Below are 17,959 nucleotides of genomic sequence, written 5' to 3' on the forward strand. Positions count from 1 at the left end.
AGGTCCCGTAGCGCCATGGATTTCTCCGCCCGGAAAAACCAGGCGGAAAACGCTCCATGGCGCTACGGAAACTCGTAGTAGGGCGGACGGGTCCGCCGCGAATAACGCTGGCGTAAACCCACTGCGCCAGGGTCGTAATGAGGCCCGTAGTCTTTAAGATTTTCTTTTTAGTTTTTTTATTTAACTGTGAAAGGTGGCTCCAAAAGGAACCTTTTCTTGGTGTTTTTGGGGGCATTGTTTAGGGTTTTTCGAGGAGAGGAAAGGTAGTAAGGTGGCAGAGGGAAATGAGGGAAGGGGAACTAGCTGCAGCCACGGAGCAGAAGGTGGGTAGAGGAAGATGTTGGGTGTGCCTTACATCTAAGTTAGGGGGCAGTGTTTCTCATGTTCTTGCGTGCAGCTTCGAAAGCACATTGGAATCGCTCTGTCCTGCAGAGTATTGTGTTGCAGTATATGCACAGTAATGTTGTCTTGGAAAGATATGGATCAACAGCATATTTTATGGCTTGCAAGGCCTCTGATGGGATCCTCTTTCCTACAGGAGTAGTTTGTATGCTGATAGGAGCGGTTGAGGAACATGAGGTAGAGAATGAGAAGCTTATTACTTCCTGAGAAAGGAATAGCCTTTCTGAGAGCACCTTGGTGGTTTGAGCGGGTGTGCCAGCACATGGAGGTGGTACCAAAAGAGTAGTGCCCATGTTGTTCGCGACAGAATATGATTCCACACTCAATGCATTCGAGATAGGAAGCCCAAGCCTTTGGTACCCCGTACAGTTTTAAAGAACTGCTGCACCAATGATTCTCTCTGAGTGCTGTAAGAAGGCATTCCCTCTATCTCATCTTCTTGGTTCTGTTGATCCTCCTTCGCATCATTGTTCCTGTTCTCCTGTCCAGGTTATTCAGCTGGTGGTGGTGTTGGCGGTGGTGGTGGCCCCTTGGGAGGAGGGATGGCCATCACTGATGCCATTTTTTAACTTAAACAGTAGTTCTGCCAATAGTTTTCTAAGCTGTGGAAGGGTAAACTTTCCACTTGAAACTTCTGGCAGGTTTAAAATGTCTGCGAAGCAGAAGAACGTTTGTTTACACATCATTATGACGTGCATGTGCGTGCGGTCATATGAGGGACTGCGATGTTGTCAGACGTTCGCGGACATCAGCGAGTGAACAAGTAGCATTCAAAGTTGTAGAAGGTTGCTGCAAGTGTTAAGAATGAGGCTGTGAGGTGAGGAATGACTCAGTTTTAAATGTATAGTTCTTAGATTGCCTGAAAATGTAGTTTTACGAAGTTTGCGAAGCATGGACCCATTCGCAAACTCGTCATCATGTCTCATGCATGTGGTCACGTGATGCTGTCCGCGATGAGGTGATGATGTCTGCAGACCTCAGTGACCGGATTCACAGAGCACATGCGCACACGACACCGGACAGGGCTCTGTGTCCACGAACGTCATCCGTTTGACACCAGACTCCGAAAATCTGTATAGTTTGCAGACTTCCAATTGGGATTATTTTTAAAGTACATTTGGAACACTGATATACAAGATATTTATAGTGTAATACATAATGTTATTTCTTAAAAGGGATGGGCATTGCTTTGGAAACATAAATGGGAGAATTTTGATTTTTATAAAGTGACTATTAGGGGAAGGAGGGAGAGAATGTTTGGAGAATTTTATTGGGGTGATTGCTCTGTGAGGTTGGACAGGTACAAGTAGGACAGTAATAATGAACATTTGTAATAATATGCTTTTTAATATAATATAGACGTTGTTTAAAGTCTCTGTGTAAAAACCTATACGGGACGCTATGGTTAGGTTGCACTAATAAAAACTGATGCAATTCATTGAAAACACTGTGGTAAAGGGACATTATGGTAAGCTAAGCAACCATAACTCGCACCACCACTGTGCACTGCCAAGACTAACACCCATGACATCAAAGATCACATCACAAATGTAATTGATGACATAACTGATGACATCACATATGTACACCACATTTTATGTTGACTGACATATGTAAACAAGTAGTTTTTCTTCACTGACAGTGAGAATTAAAAAACAATGGAAAAAGGTCCTATAAATCTAGATATTAAACTTGTTGTATGTTTTTAAAGTACTTTCCTTATGGTTTGCCTTCAGTCCATTGTGCACATACGTGGGGCAATAAGCATGCCTGAAACACACAATGCATTTGTATAAATGATAATAAACTTTAAAGTTAATGTCATGTAATGATGTTGTTTCTTTATTCCTTACTGCAGTTTTCTTTTATTTGCACCTGATTTTTATGTTTTAAGGGTCCTCATGTGTATTATTTCCCTATTTATTCAATTTTCAACATTACTAATAACTCTAATAGGGTAGCATTTATTTATTTAGTGGCCAAAATTTGCTTAAAAATGTTGTATTTTTATAGTGCATGCTGCAACCATTGCCTATATGTATATATGATTTGGTTCCTGTATTAACAACAACAACACTTCAATATAATGTTATGACTTGCCTGTGACTCGCAAAATCATTGTCGACTGGAGCAGGAGCTCTTCTCCCCCAGGGCTGCAGGAGCAGCTCACCCCCTCCACACCCACATCTGTCCTCCAAAACGTAAGCCTTTGAGGCTTATTATGCTGTAAGAGCACCAGAGCTGCCTCAAGCCCCGATGGACCATTTCATCACCGCATTAATTATTGCCTTCTTGTAATAGCAAAAGAAGCTGATCCACGAGATTGCACCATGTAGATTTGATGCCCCTGCCTATTTTCCTGATACACGCACACCGCGAGGTTCGCACCTCTAAAGTGGCCGACCCCATCTGACTTTGGCTCTATCAGCATTGTGATTAAGTGCTTGCTTCGTGATTGGCCAGGCCTCCTGCCTTAATCAATTGTGGGGCACCAGCAGGCGTTAGCCGGCTCCCAATGAACGCACCCAAATAAGGCACCTGTCCTGTGCCTTTGACTCGCAACATCGTCATCGACTGGATCAGGAGCTCCTCTCCCCCAGGACTGCAGGAGCAGCTCACCCGCTCCACACCCACAGCTGTCCTCCAAAAGATAAGCCCGTGAGGCTTATTGCACTGTAAGGGCACCAGAGCTGCCTCTAGCCCCGATGCACGATTTCATCACTGCATTAATTATTGCCTTCTTGTAATAGCAAAAGACGCTGATACACGAGATTGCACCGTGTTCATTTGATTCCCCTTCCTATTCTCCTGATGCACGCAAACCATGAGGTTTGTACCTCTAAGATGGCCGCTGCTGTCTGAATTCAGGACTACCAGCATTGTGATTGAGTGCTTGCTTCCTGATTGGCCAGGCCTTCTACCTTAACCAATTGGGGGGCACCGTTAGCCAGCCCCCAACACAGGCACCCAAATAAGGCATCTGTGCCGTGACATCCATACGCCTATGCCAGGATCCCTTTCCAAATCTCACCTCATCCCCTACTTAATACACTGCAAGTGTGGCTCTGGTGTTCCAGTGACTGTGCCGCTATCCAATGCTAGAACAGCAAGCCAAAGTGGACTACGGATTGTCGCAGTAAGACTCACCTCACATATACCATCCAAACGTCTTTTCCTGTCTCCAACAACAATTCCAACTGTCTTGCTCCCACTTGTGCACCACGCTGCACGCATTGTATGCCCAAAGAGTGATAGGGGCTGATCCCATGCGCTCACCATTCCTGAAATCTCTAAAATCCTCTATGATTGTTCTGCTAATGTCTTTATCTCGAAAAACGTATCCAATTATGACTAAGTTACTGGAACACGTTGAGTTGCTTGTTAACGCCTGCCATTGCTGCTTGAATGCACTGTCTAGATTCCCAGGTTAGCATAACACAGTACACTGTATTTACCAGTACACAAAATAGCCAAGCGCTCATCCAGTGTTGCTTCGCTTGTTGATGCATGATTTCCCCACTATAGTGCCACAACCTAATATAAACCCTTGTCACACGGCAGACCCTCCCTTATGCAGCCTCCCTATGTCACAACGCGACTGCGCTAGTACCCTCGTACTATCACCTCCCACCTTCTTTACCTGTGGACGCAGCCTCCGGCAAATGTTTTCAAAGGGAGCCAAACCACCCTATTCAGGACTTATTGACACACTATCTACTCTCATACTAATACAATTCCTCCAGCACTCTCTCCTTCTTACCAGCAGCAGTGGCCTAGCCACTAACTCCCACCCAGCAACAATGTCTTCCCAACTGGATATCAGACCCGACAATACCACAGCTTGCTCCAAGGGAACCTTCATTCACCTTGGCTCAGGATTAGCATGCATCCACTGCCCCAGACATCACCAGCTACCGTGCCCCACGCCATTCCTACCCAATATAGCAGCCTTTTCACCCAGACCTTATAACACCATTAAATCACAACTCACCGCACCCCACCTAGGCGCCTCACCCCTTGCATGCCGTGCCTCAAGAAGTTTCACCTCACGTACACCCACAAGAACCATAATAGGATCAACAAGGAGAGTTAGACTCTCCTCCCGCACCCACCTTCACCCCTTAGCCACAAAGAATCATAGCATCCCCCCTTCCACCAGCAACCCACTCCCACACGAGTCACCCCGCATTCACAAGCCCTCCACCACATTCACTCAACACCGCCTAATTGCCACATCTCACAGCACAAGACACATTGCAACACCACAGCACAGCCACGGACCTCTTCAGCCCAAACTACACACTCCCCATGCCCCAAAACACCACTAAAAGGTGCCCTACTTAACGTTCGATCCCTAGGCACACACGGCATAGACGTGCACGACCTCATCATAGACTCCCAACTAGATTTCCTAGTAATGACTGAAACATGGCTCCACCCAGCCTCAGGTCCATTACTAATGCTAGCCATTCCACCGGAATATACCATTCACAAAGCTGACCGCCATGATGCTACCAGAGGAGGTGTAGCTATCATCACTAAATCCACCCTTCAATTCACAGAATGTAAAATGGATACCGTTAGACAGGTTACAAACTCCTATTCCTCAAACTAGCTACTGATTCTAATACTACCATCAATTTCCTAATAGTGTACAGAGCCCTCAACTCAGCTAGCAACCCAGATATTGACTTGCCACTTCTCATCACGACTCTCCTTAAACCCAAAACTAAATTCATCCTCCTAGGAGATATCAACCTCGGCTTCAACGATGTAGCAAATCACAAAGCCACTGCCTTCTGTAGCACCTTCCTAGAAATGCAATTCACACAAATAGTAAACGGCCCAAACCACTCAAAAGGCAGAATTCTTGATTGGATCCTAACACTGAACACTTCAGTCACCCTAGAAGACATCCGTAAGTTATCATGGACGGACCATTTCTTAATTAGCTTCAACCTAATAATGACCAATGACCCAGTGCCTGCCACTACCTTTCATACCCCCATCTTGGTGAGAATCACACACAAACTCACCCCTGAAATCCTTTGCCCATCCTGAACAAACTACTTAATGCACAACTCTTAGTCGTCAATACCCCTGACAGCATCTCATTTCATTACCACACCTGCCTCAAAATAGCCATCGATAAAGCAGCCCCTCTGATACCCAAACTTCCCAAACTCAAAAGCAGTAACCATTGGTTTAACGATGAACTCATTGAATTGAGAAGGAGAAAAAGAGCCTTAGAACACCTATTCAGAAAAATCTCTAATAATGAATCTAAAAAAGAACTCCTCACTATATCCAAAACCTCCTAGCACATACTGCAGAGCTTTCTCCCATGCCACAAACAGACACCTCTGCCAACATACTGCTATTTAATTCCACGGCAGTGACCACCACACTGGTTCTAAAGACTATAGCCTCTCTGAAACCATCCAATTGTAAAGGCAACAGTTGTCCTGCAAAATTAGTTAAGGCCTGCACTTCCTCACTAGCTCCCACTATTGCCACTTTCATCAATGCCTCGTTTAGCACCAACTCCATTCCCATCAACATCAAAGAAGCATGGGTCACACCCCTCCTCAAAAAACCCACCCTAGACCCCACTACCCCCACCAACTATAGACCCATCACTACGGTGCCTTTTCTTCTTAAAGTTATAGACAAAATTGCCTATACCCAAGTTCAATCCCACCTTTAGAACAACCATCTGCTATGGGATAGACAATCAGGCTTCCGCCCCAGGCAGAGCACTGAGACGGCCCTATTGGACCTAAAAAACAGATGGATGCCATCAGAGATTCAGGCAACCTATGCATCTTGCTACTACTTGATTTATCCATGGAATTTGATGTAGTAGATCACAACAAGTTATGCCTAACTCTAGCAAACAATTTCCACTCCTCAAGGAAGCAACCACCTGGATTAAATCATTCCTGTTAGACCGCACCTCTAGAGTAGCCATAGGGTACCAAGCGGCTTATCCATAGTAGTCCCACTGGGCGTCCAACAAGAATCCTGCTTATACCCCACTCTCTACAATGCCTATACCAAATTACTCTCCACTGCCCTCGTCGCCATGGAAGTAATATACACCAATTTCGCCAATGATACACAGATACCTATCCCTATCACAGGCAACCTTGAACAGGACACTATCTGCATTAACAATATCTACTGACTCATCCAGAACTGGATAGCAACAAATAGCCGTTGCTACCAACATTGAAAACACAACACTGTGGAGAGACTTTTTTCAAATATAATTTCATATGTGATGTCATCAATCACATTTGTGATGTCATCTTTGATGTCCTGGATATAAGTCTTAGCAGTGCATGGTGGTGGCGTGACGTATGGTTGCTTAGCTTACCATAACTGCCACATTTCCGGGGGTTCAATTTTACTTGTAACCATAAAGTCCCTTTAACAAAGTTTGTGTCAATGATTTGCACAGATTTTTATAGTGCAATCTAACCATAACGGCCCTTTGACAACGTTTTTTTGCTAAATATATCTATACAATAAAAAAATTCATATAATCAAGTTAACACTCCTTCAGAGACTCAATCAATTAATTTTAAATACTTTAAAAACCAATTTCAGCTGGGGTTATTGGGGTATTCGATCTTGAATATATTCTTGACAAAAGGATCAGTCTCCACTTTGATTCAAAATGTTTGATACAAGGACCAAAAAGAGCCAGACAGGATACAAAAAGCTGCCAACATAGTCCACCCCAGTCTGTAGGTGCTTATCCTGTTCCGTTTTTTTCTTTGCTTTCTGGGGCTTGAACTTTGAGTGTCATAATAGGGAAAATCAGAACTTCAAGTCCAAGACTGCAAAATAAAAAAAAACAGGGTTGGCTAAACACTGACAGATTGGAATGAATGTCTTTGTAGGACGGTATCATGAGCTAATGTGGGCCACTGTAGTGACTTTGCAACTGGTACATTTAACACCAATACTACTGATCAAACTGTGATTTAGAAGGTACCATTCACATGTTCTCATAAATGCACCTCCAGATACTATCCATACAGTTTATTGTGAACAATCGCAGTGCCATTCTTGAAAGTGATCCAATTTTCTTTGCAGCTTATCCTATTTGTATAAGATACCTAACTAAATAATTTACCAATCATCGTAATCAAATTAATAAAGAGTGTCTTATTAATACCTTCCTCTTTTACATGAAGGTGATATTGTTCAGTGACAAGAAGAGGGTCCCTGCACATACTACATGCATTATACAAAGCTTTCTATCAAGTGAGAAATAACTTGTTCTCTGCTATTGAAAGGTCTATCGGGGTCATTACGAGTTTGGAGGTAGCCATGGTGCTATTAGCGCCATGGCTGCCTCCAAACTCGTGTCCGGATTCCTTGAATGAGGACTTACCGGGTCATTCCAACCTTGGAGGACCCGGTAAGCCCCATTCAAAATACCCATCCCATTCCCATTCGAGCCCCCATAGAGCTCAATGGGAATGGGGCGGGAGCTAATAACGGGCCTGTTATTAGCTTCATGGACATTTAGCGGGTCCCGCTAAAGACGGCTGGTTTTACCAGCTGGCCTTAGTGGGACCCGCTAAGGAACCTCGTAATTGCGGCGGTAAGGGGTTAACAGCATCGTCATCCTTACCAGCGCCATTAACCCCTTACCACCAGCCTCGTAATGAGGCCCTATGTACGCTAAGCATGCATTGATGCTCAAAATTAACTTTCAATCTCTAAATTCTTCTTCAAATGAAAATAAGAGAACTAACCCAGGCACATACCAGTCTCATCATTTTAGACATGATCGATTGGCTTTAAGAGTATTTACCTGAAAGCTGGCTCGCCATGCGACGGAGCGTGACTGGAGATGGTTTTACGGGACCTGGCCTGTTCTCATGGAAGAGCAGGCCGTCCATTGTGTGCTTCGGCTCAGACCCTCGCAGTCGGCCCAGAGGATTTTTGATGGAGAAGTTTGGAGCGTAGCGCTCCAGAGGATCATCCAGTGAGCTCACTTTGCCCTCCTCCCACAGTCTGTACAGCATGAGAGTAGGGAAGATCTTGGAGAGACTAGCGATCCTGCACAAAACCAGAACAGGTGATTACACAAGGCATATAAGAAACTTATTTTAAAAGTTGATTGTCCAGTTGCCATATCTTTTCTATAGCTTGAGTTTGATATGACATGGGTTATTTATAACTCGCCTATACACAAGTATTTCTAGGTGTGACAAGACAAGGAAGGAAGGCACCATCCCAATGCTGGATATATTGGTCCAACAATAAATGTGGTGTATGTCGGACATCATGTTGAATCTTTTGTCTTGGTTTATTCATTTGAGGAACATTGTCAGTCTACCTCTACTTCCTCTATGAAGAGAACAGCATCAACATGAAGGGAACATCAACAAAATAGCGTTTCCAGACTGGTATATTCTCAGCAATGGGTTATTAACTGTGACGAGTCTGAGCATGGAGGTTTGTGGCAAATGCAGACCGCATTGGCATGCCTTTAATTTGTTTATATGATGCGCTTTGGTGCTTTGTCATCGAAGGTATGCCCCTTTTTTTCTTAGGTCCATCAGATGAATCGAAAACATTGGGGTGTAAATGAATGCACTCTTTAGTGCCCAAAGAGGACAAAAAATGGTTAGGCACAGTAATGCATTTTTTTAACAGCTAAAAGGAAACTGCATAACTGTACTCAAAACATCTGAAATGTAAGAAATAATACGTTGTGGCCCAGGATATTGATGATTTATTGAGTGCTATATCAAAAAGATCCTGCATTTTATTACAGTTCATTTATTTGTGAGTGCATACCTCTCCTAGTCACATCAAGAAGGGGATGGTGACTGCTTCCTTGACTCTTCTTCAGAGGCTAATAGAGTCTTATTGAAAAAGCACTCTTAGTGGGTAGTTGTGTTCTAGCTCCAAGGCAAGCATGGAGGCTAGAAGGTTTGAATTCTGCACTGTATACGATCTTGGGCCAGATTACAGAAACTTTGCACCGGTGCAAGGGCAAAATTGCACGGTATTAGCACTAGGGCAACGTTTGCCCTATTTTTAAAAACCCTGGCACACACTAAAAAACTACTGCACCATGACAAGCGCAGTTTGACATATTAAAAGCACGAGTGCAAAAATTGCCCTGTTGCAAAAAAGATAAATCTTTGATGCATTTTTGCATCAGCGCAAAGTTTGCCCTAGTGCTAATAAATACCATTCCGTATTAGCACTAGGGCAAACTTTGCCCAGATGCAAAAATGCAGTAGAAATGCATCTTTTTTGCACTAGGGCAATTTTTGCCTTGGTGCTTTTAATATGTCAAACTGTGCTTGTCATGGTGCAGTTGTTTTCTAGTGTGTGCCAGTGTTTTTAAAAATAGGGCAAACTTTGCCCTAGTGCTAATACCGTGCAACTTTGTCCTTGTATCAGCGCAAAGTTTCTGTAATATGGCCCCAGGACTGTTGTGTTAGTTTATCATTCACAGGGACGCCATTTGGGGATCGCCAGAGTTTACATTTGCACTTTGGTTTTACATTGATGTGGCCAGTGGCATGTGGCTCTTTGTTTCTGGAGTGGCTAGAGTTTTTGTTGAGGCCTCCTTAAAAAAAGGGGGATTCCACAAGTGTAACACATTGAGCATGGACCCTAAATAAGAAACAATAGGAATAACAAATAATTTGTCTTTCTGGAATCCTATGCAATAACTCATTAAAGGGGTGAAAGTGTGTGTCCTATCGCCTCCCAGGATGTGACTTTGGGGTGGGGTCAAATGACATCACGTCCTGTGATGTCAAGGGTCATGTAATGTCACTTCCGCTACCCCTGGCATTTTGGTGAAATGACGTCCCTGATCATTCCACTACCATATGTATCCCTTTCCTCTCAAACCTAAACCCTTATTCCAGGCGGCACCTACAGACCATGATACACTAGATGTTCCTGCTGACATTTTTACCTTATAGCATAGTGTATGTGTATGTTTTTGGTTGATCCTGTGCACTCTTTGCTAATGTCTAGTGTTTAGGGCTTTGAGTGGGTCTGGTGACCAGGGCCCGAGACCAAGCTAAAATATAAAATGGCCTCCAAATATGCTCCCTGGTGGGTCCATATTTCAGTGCTTGCAGTGGTTGCAGGGCTCGCTGCCCTATAGGGAATTCTAGACTGTTCCCAGTAGGCCACTGCACCCTGGGCTTCTTTTGTGTTTTCTTTCCAAATGGTCTCATAGGGAAAAGACTGGGCTTGTGGAAATGGGGGCACTTTGAAAATTATTTCCAGGGCCTCTTTTGGTTCCTAGTCCTAGCGTTTGTAATGTTTGTAGTGTTCTTCCGCCTGCCCTGTTGGATCTCTTCTTCCTTTTGACCTGCAGTCACAGCAGGGTGGTGGAAAAGCTGTGGTGCATTTTCTTCCTGTGTTCCACAGAGGCATGTAGTTCATGTTTGGGCATGGAAAGACCATATGGAGCATGGCTGATTGCAGGACATGTTTGCGTTGCACAACTCTGGGACAGTGTAGAGGTTACACACCGATGTTTGCAGAAGGTGTGTAGTTTTCCTCTGAGCTGCCTTTAAAAAACTAGAATTCGAGTTCAAAGGTCACGCACACACATACATCTCCACAAAGCATACCCAATTTACAAATTTCGGTCACATAGATTAGGTCAGTTCTCTAGATTCAAGCGTGCCACCTCCTTAGTTATGTTCCTACGGCCACACCCCTCAACACATGTACTTTTCCAACATTCTAGGCCCCTGGACCTTAACTTAAGCCTCTTTGTATTTGTATTTGTTTTATTTGTAACGCACACCATCAAGCCCGGAGGCTAGTGACCTCTGACCTGTAAATGGTGTATTCATTAGGAGGAAGAGACATCGGGTCCGAGCCGTTCTTCTTTCCAAAGTTCCCTGTCCAGAGCACCGTGTCATTGTAGATGACGATGGCTGAGATGGACGGGAGACCCGGATCCGAGATCTTGTGCCTCAGAAGCTGATCCACCTGCAGCAAGAGAAGATCACGCTCTTCAGTGACGTGGTGTGCAAAATACTGCCTTTATCTTTTTTAGGCAAAATCCTGTATAATATATATGATCATTTTTATTTTTGTGCAAGTGGAATATGCTGGTAAATCATCAGGACAACATGTTATAATGTGAAAGGTGGGCAAATACACTGATCAGTGGGAATGCTACACTTTTTTCTGAAATTAAATAGACGAGTGGAGCAAGAGTGAGTAAGAAAGAATGAAAGAAAGAAGGAACGAAGGAAGGAAAGAAGGAAAGAAAGAAAGAAAGAAAGAAAAAAAGAAGAAAGAAAGAAAGAAGGAAGGAAGGAAAGAAAGAAAGAAAGAAAGAAAGAAAGAAAGAAAGAAAGAAAGAAAGAAAGAAAGAAAGAAAGAAAGAAAGAAAGAAAGAAAGAAAGAAAGAAAGAAAGAAGGAAAGAGGGGCAGGGGCTTGTGGAGAATAAAGGAGAGTGAGAAGGGGAGGGCGAGAAATCTATATAGAGCAGCGCGCATGATAGACAGAACAATGTGAGGAGGAGAGAGTGAAAGCGAGAGCAGGGAGAGGGATAGCTGCTGTACTTCAAAGCAACTTTGCATACATCAATCGTTTTTTATGATCTGAACCCGCCATTTCTTGAACACATTAATTCACGTGTTTGGTGCCAGAATATTCCCGAGCACAGCAGATAGAACCGTGTGTGACGTTGGCTATTGTTGTTGTCACTTGGGATTGCCTTGTTTTTCAAGAGGAGTCAACATGACTGCACAAGCATTTACGGGACACAGCACATTCAAACACTCCAGTGTCATGCACTTCAGCATGCTGCCACACCACTTAGCCAGCGCCTTGGTGGACGGAAGGACAGAAATGCCAGGTTGAAGGGAGGAGGCAAGTGCGCATGGTTCGAGCCTTGTCACTGATGCTTTATTTTAATTTAGGTCATTATTCAGCAAATTAACAAAGAGATGTAATTAATGTTAATTCTACCTACTCATTATAAAGGTATATGTGATTATCCAGTCGGTATCAGTAGATACCAGTGAGTATCAATTAGGACGGTCTGACCATCCTATCATTAGTCCTGAGTTTATAATGGGGAAATTCTGGACTAGCAGTCACAGAATGCAAAGTTCAAACCATGACTAGACATGTGTCTTCAAATGGAATGCATAATGTTGACATGTATGAAATCGTTGTTATGGAATTCAATCACATATTCAGTCTGTATCTTTTGGTAAACGTATTTTACACAGCACATCAAGGTAGGTTACTTTCAACGTTGAAACGTTAAATGTCCCAGGGGCCATCTACCCAAGAACAAGTCAATGGGCTGTGTTCGTGCAAGTAGAGAGTTTCCCAGACCCCCCCCTGTTTTGCATACCAAGTAACTTTGGGTCTCACCCTAAGTTACCAGGGGAATCCAGACATGGACCCCTTGCTCACTGCTCTTAGAAAGGCACAGCTTCACCTCACTGATGATGCCCAACAAGGCTGAAACACGTGTTTGGGGTTGCTGCGGTACTCTTGTTCAGAGGAGAATTGCCTAGCATTTCGGTGCTGGACTGCCCCTGGGCAGGACAAAGACTGATATGTGGGCACATTTCTTCTCTCTGAAAAGATCAGTGAGCTAAAGACTTGGTTGATCCACCCAAGAACAAGTCAATGGGCTGTGTTTGTGCTGGTAGAGTTTCCCAGACCCCCCCGCCATGTTTTGCATACTTTCAACGTTGGTCGTCTGTTTTAAAATGTCTATTAATGTATAGAGTTGAATCCCTCTCTCCACTGTCCCTAAGGCCAGTAAGTGTATTTCTGTACAAGGCTCGTTCGTAGTTAATCTTTTACCAGCTAATGAGTGCAGAAATTCAGAGAATGGCAGGAATTTCCTATTAAGGAATATGTGTACGCATTATCTACCACTGTTCTCAGAGCACTTATTGCTTATAACAATGTATACCACCCTACTACGTGCACTATGACTTGAAAATTGAACTGCAGCTACTTAAAACAGAATATCTCTGGTGTTACCAGTAGCCTAGTGTAGTTGCAAACAACAGCTATAAGAGGCATTTTGTAGTAAATAAATGCACCTCTGATCTATTAGCGACAGACTCCATCCAGAGATAGATGAGATCGGAGTGTGGGTTGGGAAAGTTAAATGTAACTAACATGCTTTAAACTTGAAACAGAATCCCTGATCTGCATCTCATAAATGACAGGCAAATGCCAAATACACATCATGACTGCTGTCTTAAATACAGCCACTCATCCTAACCCTCAATCACTAATAAGCATGCGTGCACACACTTCTCAAACACACATACATAAATAGATACAGAGACTCTTACAGATGTATACACTGTTGCACACCCCCATTACATTTAATTGCAAAAATGCATGCATTAAAAAAAAAAGTAAAATCCTTATATCACTGCACACGCTATCTTCATATTTTCTTTGGCCTGAGCAGTCTCTAACTACAGGAAGTTATTGGAAAGGAGAGCAATTAATCCATGCAGGGCCAGTCCAGGGGATTCGATTCCGAGGAGACCAGCATGATGAAAGACTAGGCTGAATGCGTGCAGCGCCACCGGAGTGGTTGGGGCATAGTTGCTTCAGAGTAAGCAATCAAGCATTTGGTGGGGGGCTGGGGGCGCATCCATGAAGAATGCCAATACTGCCAATGTGCACTGTCTGTTTTCAGGGAAGAGTGACAGACAGAAATAGACCAGAATTCTACTGGCATCAAACAAAGGATAACATTTCAGCCTGTGACATGACAAGCAACAATTGAAAATTATGTTATTCTGAGGCTCTTCTTTAATGGGTTCAGAAAGGGGGAGCATGACAGTGGTTGGGCGGGGTCCTGCTATGAATGGCATTATGGGAGGGAGTTCACACATAGAGGCAGGTGGACTGAGCTGCCGGCAAAAGAATGACTGTGCCAGTGTAGGATGAAAGCATGTATTTTTCCACCGGACTCCTTATAGAAGAATCATTTTTAAGCATCCATGCATTGATTTAAATGGCCCAAGGACACAAGAAAAAACATTTTGTGATTTTGCAATTTCATGCCATGAGAATTGAGAGCTATCATGCCAACCCAATATTCTGCTTCTCGACACCCTACTTCTGTCTTTTGTTTTAGCAATGTTTTGACACAAAGGTGGCACCACTAAATGAACCAGCAACAAAATATACTGTTCTGCAGGCATGAAGACATATTTGCATTTCAGGTGGAGATGAGGGAATCCATTAGCTGGAGACTAACTTTCATTTGTCGAAGTGCCTTAGTTAACCCCTTAGCACACCCAAGCGAAGTACCCGGAAGTACCCACTTGGCTGCTCTTTCGGCTCCAACTTTTCCTCACGGATTGGAATCCTTCATCTCTCTTCAACGGCACTACTAAGAGCACACTAGCACTTTAACTTATGGAGCCACGCCTACTTTTTCTGCCATACTACATAAGGCAACAGGCACGCACACCCGTGAGCGCACCCAACGAAGTACTCAGAAGCTCCCGCATGGCCGCTCTTTCTGCTCCAACTTGTCCTCACGGATTGGAATCCTTCATTTCTCTTCAACGGTATACCATCGCTTTTTCTGGCTAACTGTTGTTTACATTTACTGTGGAAGTGCCTTGAACTAAACTACCATCTTTGTTCTTTCATTTAGGCAATACTAAGAGCACACTAGCTCTTTAACTGCTGGAGCCCCGCCTACTTTTTCGGCCTCCCTATATAAGGCAGCAGGCACGCGCGCGCACCCAAACAAAGTACCCGGAAGTACCCGCTTGGCCGCTTTGCCGCGCTTGTCACGGTGTTGCAGCAAAGCAATCCTTCCATGTTGGTACTTTCGCGTGTAGAACGGGGCTCCCAGCAGTCTGAACTTAAGTGCCGTGATATTGGGTGGTGGTTTGGAAACGTTCTTTCCCAGATCAGTCTATTGTAGTCTGACCCATGCAAAGAGAAGTTTTTACCCGGAGGACTGGTATGCCTCCCCCAGCCCTCATTTTTAATAAGGCTCAACTGCAAGCACCCGCTCCAAGTGGCAAACGGAAAGACGACAAACAATCTTGTTCGACACCACTCTCTCGCTCCATGAAAAAATTGACACTATCTGCAAACAAATCATCCACGAATACGGACAGACGTACCTTCAACAAGGAGCAGGATACAGGCACTGGACCCCCTCCTGCTTGCCCCGGTGAGTCCTCAAGTCATTTGCAAAGCAAAATCACTGGGCCCGCTTAATCTGTCAACAGATTTGCAGCCAGTAGTGGATATAATTGAATCTATTAGCGGTCCCTCCCTACCTGTTACTGCCTCTGTCATCGATCTCTCCATATCTAAGTCTGTCCTGCTGACTGCCTCACCATCTAGTCACAATTTAAACACTTCCATTACTGACAGTGCTCTGCTGAACAATGCTCTCACTGCTCCGGCTCCAACTGTTGATAATAATGTAAAACAGTTGGAGCCAATTGATATTCCTGTGACTGATCTTGAACTTAACGGCTCGTGCTTCTAGGTTCATAATTCCTTCCGTAAACTCTCCAGGTCACCAGACCTTTTTTCTTGATTATAGTCATCCAAACTCTGCCTTGGAAGTCTCATACTCAGCCCCTACGCCCCGTAAACCATGTGAATCATCACTGCATCTTAAATCCCACAGGCATTCAGAATCTTCCTCTAAATTGCCCGAAATTACTCTAAACGCCATGAATCTTTACATACTTTCCATGACCAGACTTTTTGATACATTGGATGTCAAACTTACACGTTAAGCGGCGCAAATGGATCAAATTCTATCTTGGCAAAACAATTGTGCTTCTCCCAAAGTCTTGAAGCACGAGCCCATGTTGAACCACCACGACCAATTACATCTATGTCCTCTGTCTCATGTCAAACCACCAGCTGCATGTCTAATACAGATACTCTTGTTGCATTTAAGGGACCCAAAACCTCCCGTAGTTTGATACCTTTGCTGATGTCATACATGATGGATCTACTGATGTCTCTATTGTGGATGTAGTAAATACACCCTCTTTGAAAGATAATTTTCGCTTCCATGTCCCCAGTACAGCGCAAAACCTGCATATATGATTTTCCAAGCTAACAAACCTCTCTCTGAGGTCTTCAAGCCCCACCCTCCCCCCCCCGGTTTTACCAATAAAAACATTAAAAAATCTCGGTCAAATCATCTTCAATGAAGACTAATCAATTCATTAAATCTCTAACTCATCCAAAGAGAGCTTTATCTACAGCCCTAAAGGCTGTAACACAGAAGTATGCTAGACTCGAACATGATAAGAAAATGCAATCCACCTCTACCCTGAAGCTACCCATCCCTTCTCATGCCCCGCTTGATGAACTAGTTGCTGCTGCAGCAGCGGCTTCTGTTGATACATCAGATGCCCAACCATCGGTTTGTGATTTTATCCCATTACCCAAGGTCATAACATCCACTACCACCTCTTCACGGTGCTCTGATGCTTTCCATCGGCAAGAAATTCGGGAAGCTGTTGATGCTTACATGGCTGCACAACCATTACAAAAATATATAACTCCTCCCTCTCTCACTCAAGAGCCGGCAGGCTGTCTATCCCAATTTGCCCCCACATCTCAGGTCTGTCTTAATCACTCTGTTGCAAATAAGGGGGACTATGCTCAAAGTCAAAGCAACAACCTGCCTCAGCAGGTTTCTAAACTTCGTGTGAGTTTTGATCCCACTATTGCAGACAAGGGTGATCCACCTACAAACAATAGCACAGTCCTTGAGAAAACACAAAAGATGTCACCTACTCATGAGATGCTCTCAACCAATTCTGAAGGTACACTTACACTAGCGTCTCTTACTCCGGAAATACTATGTTTGATCGACTCTGCGCTGAGCAACAAAGAGACAAGAACCACTACAGTGGCAAAACCAATCATAAAACAACTCACCCCCTCTCTTCTTAAAAATCAAGCCACTTGCCTTGCAAAGCACCCAGCTCCGTTTTCCATGCTACTCTTTGCAGACCATTGTCATTCTCTCAATAGGACCTGAATCGGCAGTCGATCATGGAAATATTTTCTAAAATTCCAACTTTGGAAGACATTGGCCTCATTACGAGGCTGGCGGCCACGGAAGGAACGGTGCCGGTAAGGTACAGGCACCATTCATTCCGGGCCGCCACATTATGAGTTTGCTCGCGGGTGGCAGAATGCACGTCTGGGCCAGACCAGACGTGCATACCACCACCCACGAGCAGACCAGGATACTAACAATGGACCCATAATTAACGGGTCAGTTGTTAGCATCCTTCCCATTCCCATTGAGCCCTATGGTGGCTCGAATGGAAATGTGGATGTACTGGGTCCGGGACCCAAGAAAAGAGAATTACCGGGCCTGCAAAATTCGGAATGGGCCGGTAATTCACTTTTTTCGGGACCCGGACACGGGTTTGGAGGCAGCCATGCCGCTAAGAACGGCATTGGCTACCTCTAAACTCGTAATGAAGCCCATTGTATCATCAGATATCGAATTGGTTGAATTCACTCAAGAAAGCA

At 44.1% G+C, this 17,959-nt stretch overlaps 1 protein-coding gene across 2 annotated transcripts in view; it reads right to left on the reverse strand.

Annotated features, from left to right (window-relative positions):
- The window catches only part of LACTBL1 (lactamase beta like 1), a 398,761-nt gene that overhangs the window by 51,498 nt on the left and 329,304 nt on the right, over positions 1-17,959 (reverse strand). For both annotated transcript variants that reach the window (XM_069610864.1, XM_069610863.1), the window contains 2 exons: positions 11,246-11,403; positions 8,234-8,481 (listed from right to left, as the gene is read on the reverse strand). In XM_069610864.1, coding sequence (XP_069466965.1) covers positions 8,234-8,481; positions 11,246-11,403 — 406 coding nt within the window. The remainder of the gene's footprint in view (positions 1-8,233; positions 8,482-11,245; positions 11,404-17,959) is intronic.

This window comes from Ambystoma mexicanum, chromosome 8 (assembly GCF_040938575.1).
Source record: "Ambystoma mexicanum isolate Mex_15411 chromosome 8, UKY_AmexF1_1, whole genome shotgun sequence".
In the NCBI taxonomy this organism is placed as follows: Eukaryota; Metazoa; Chordata; class Amphibia; order Caudata; family Ambystomatidae; genus Ambystoma; species Ambystoma mexicanum.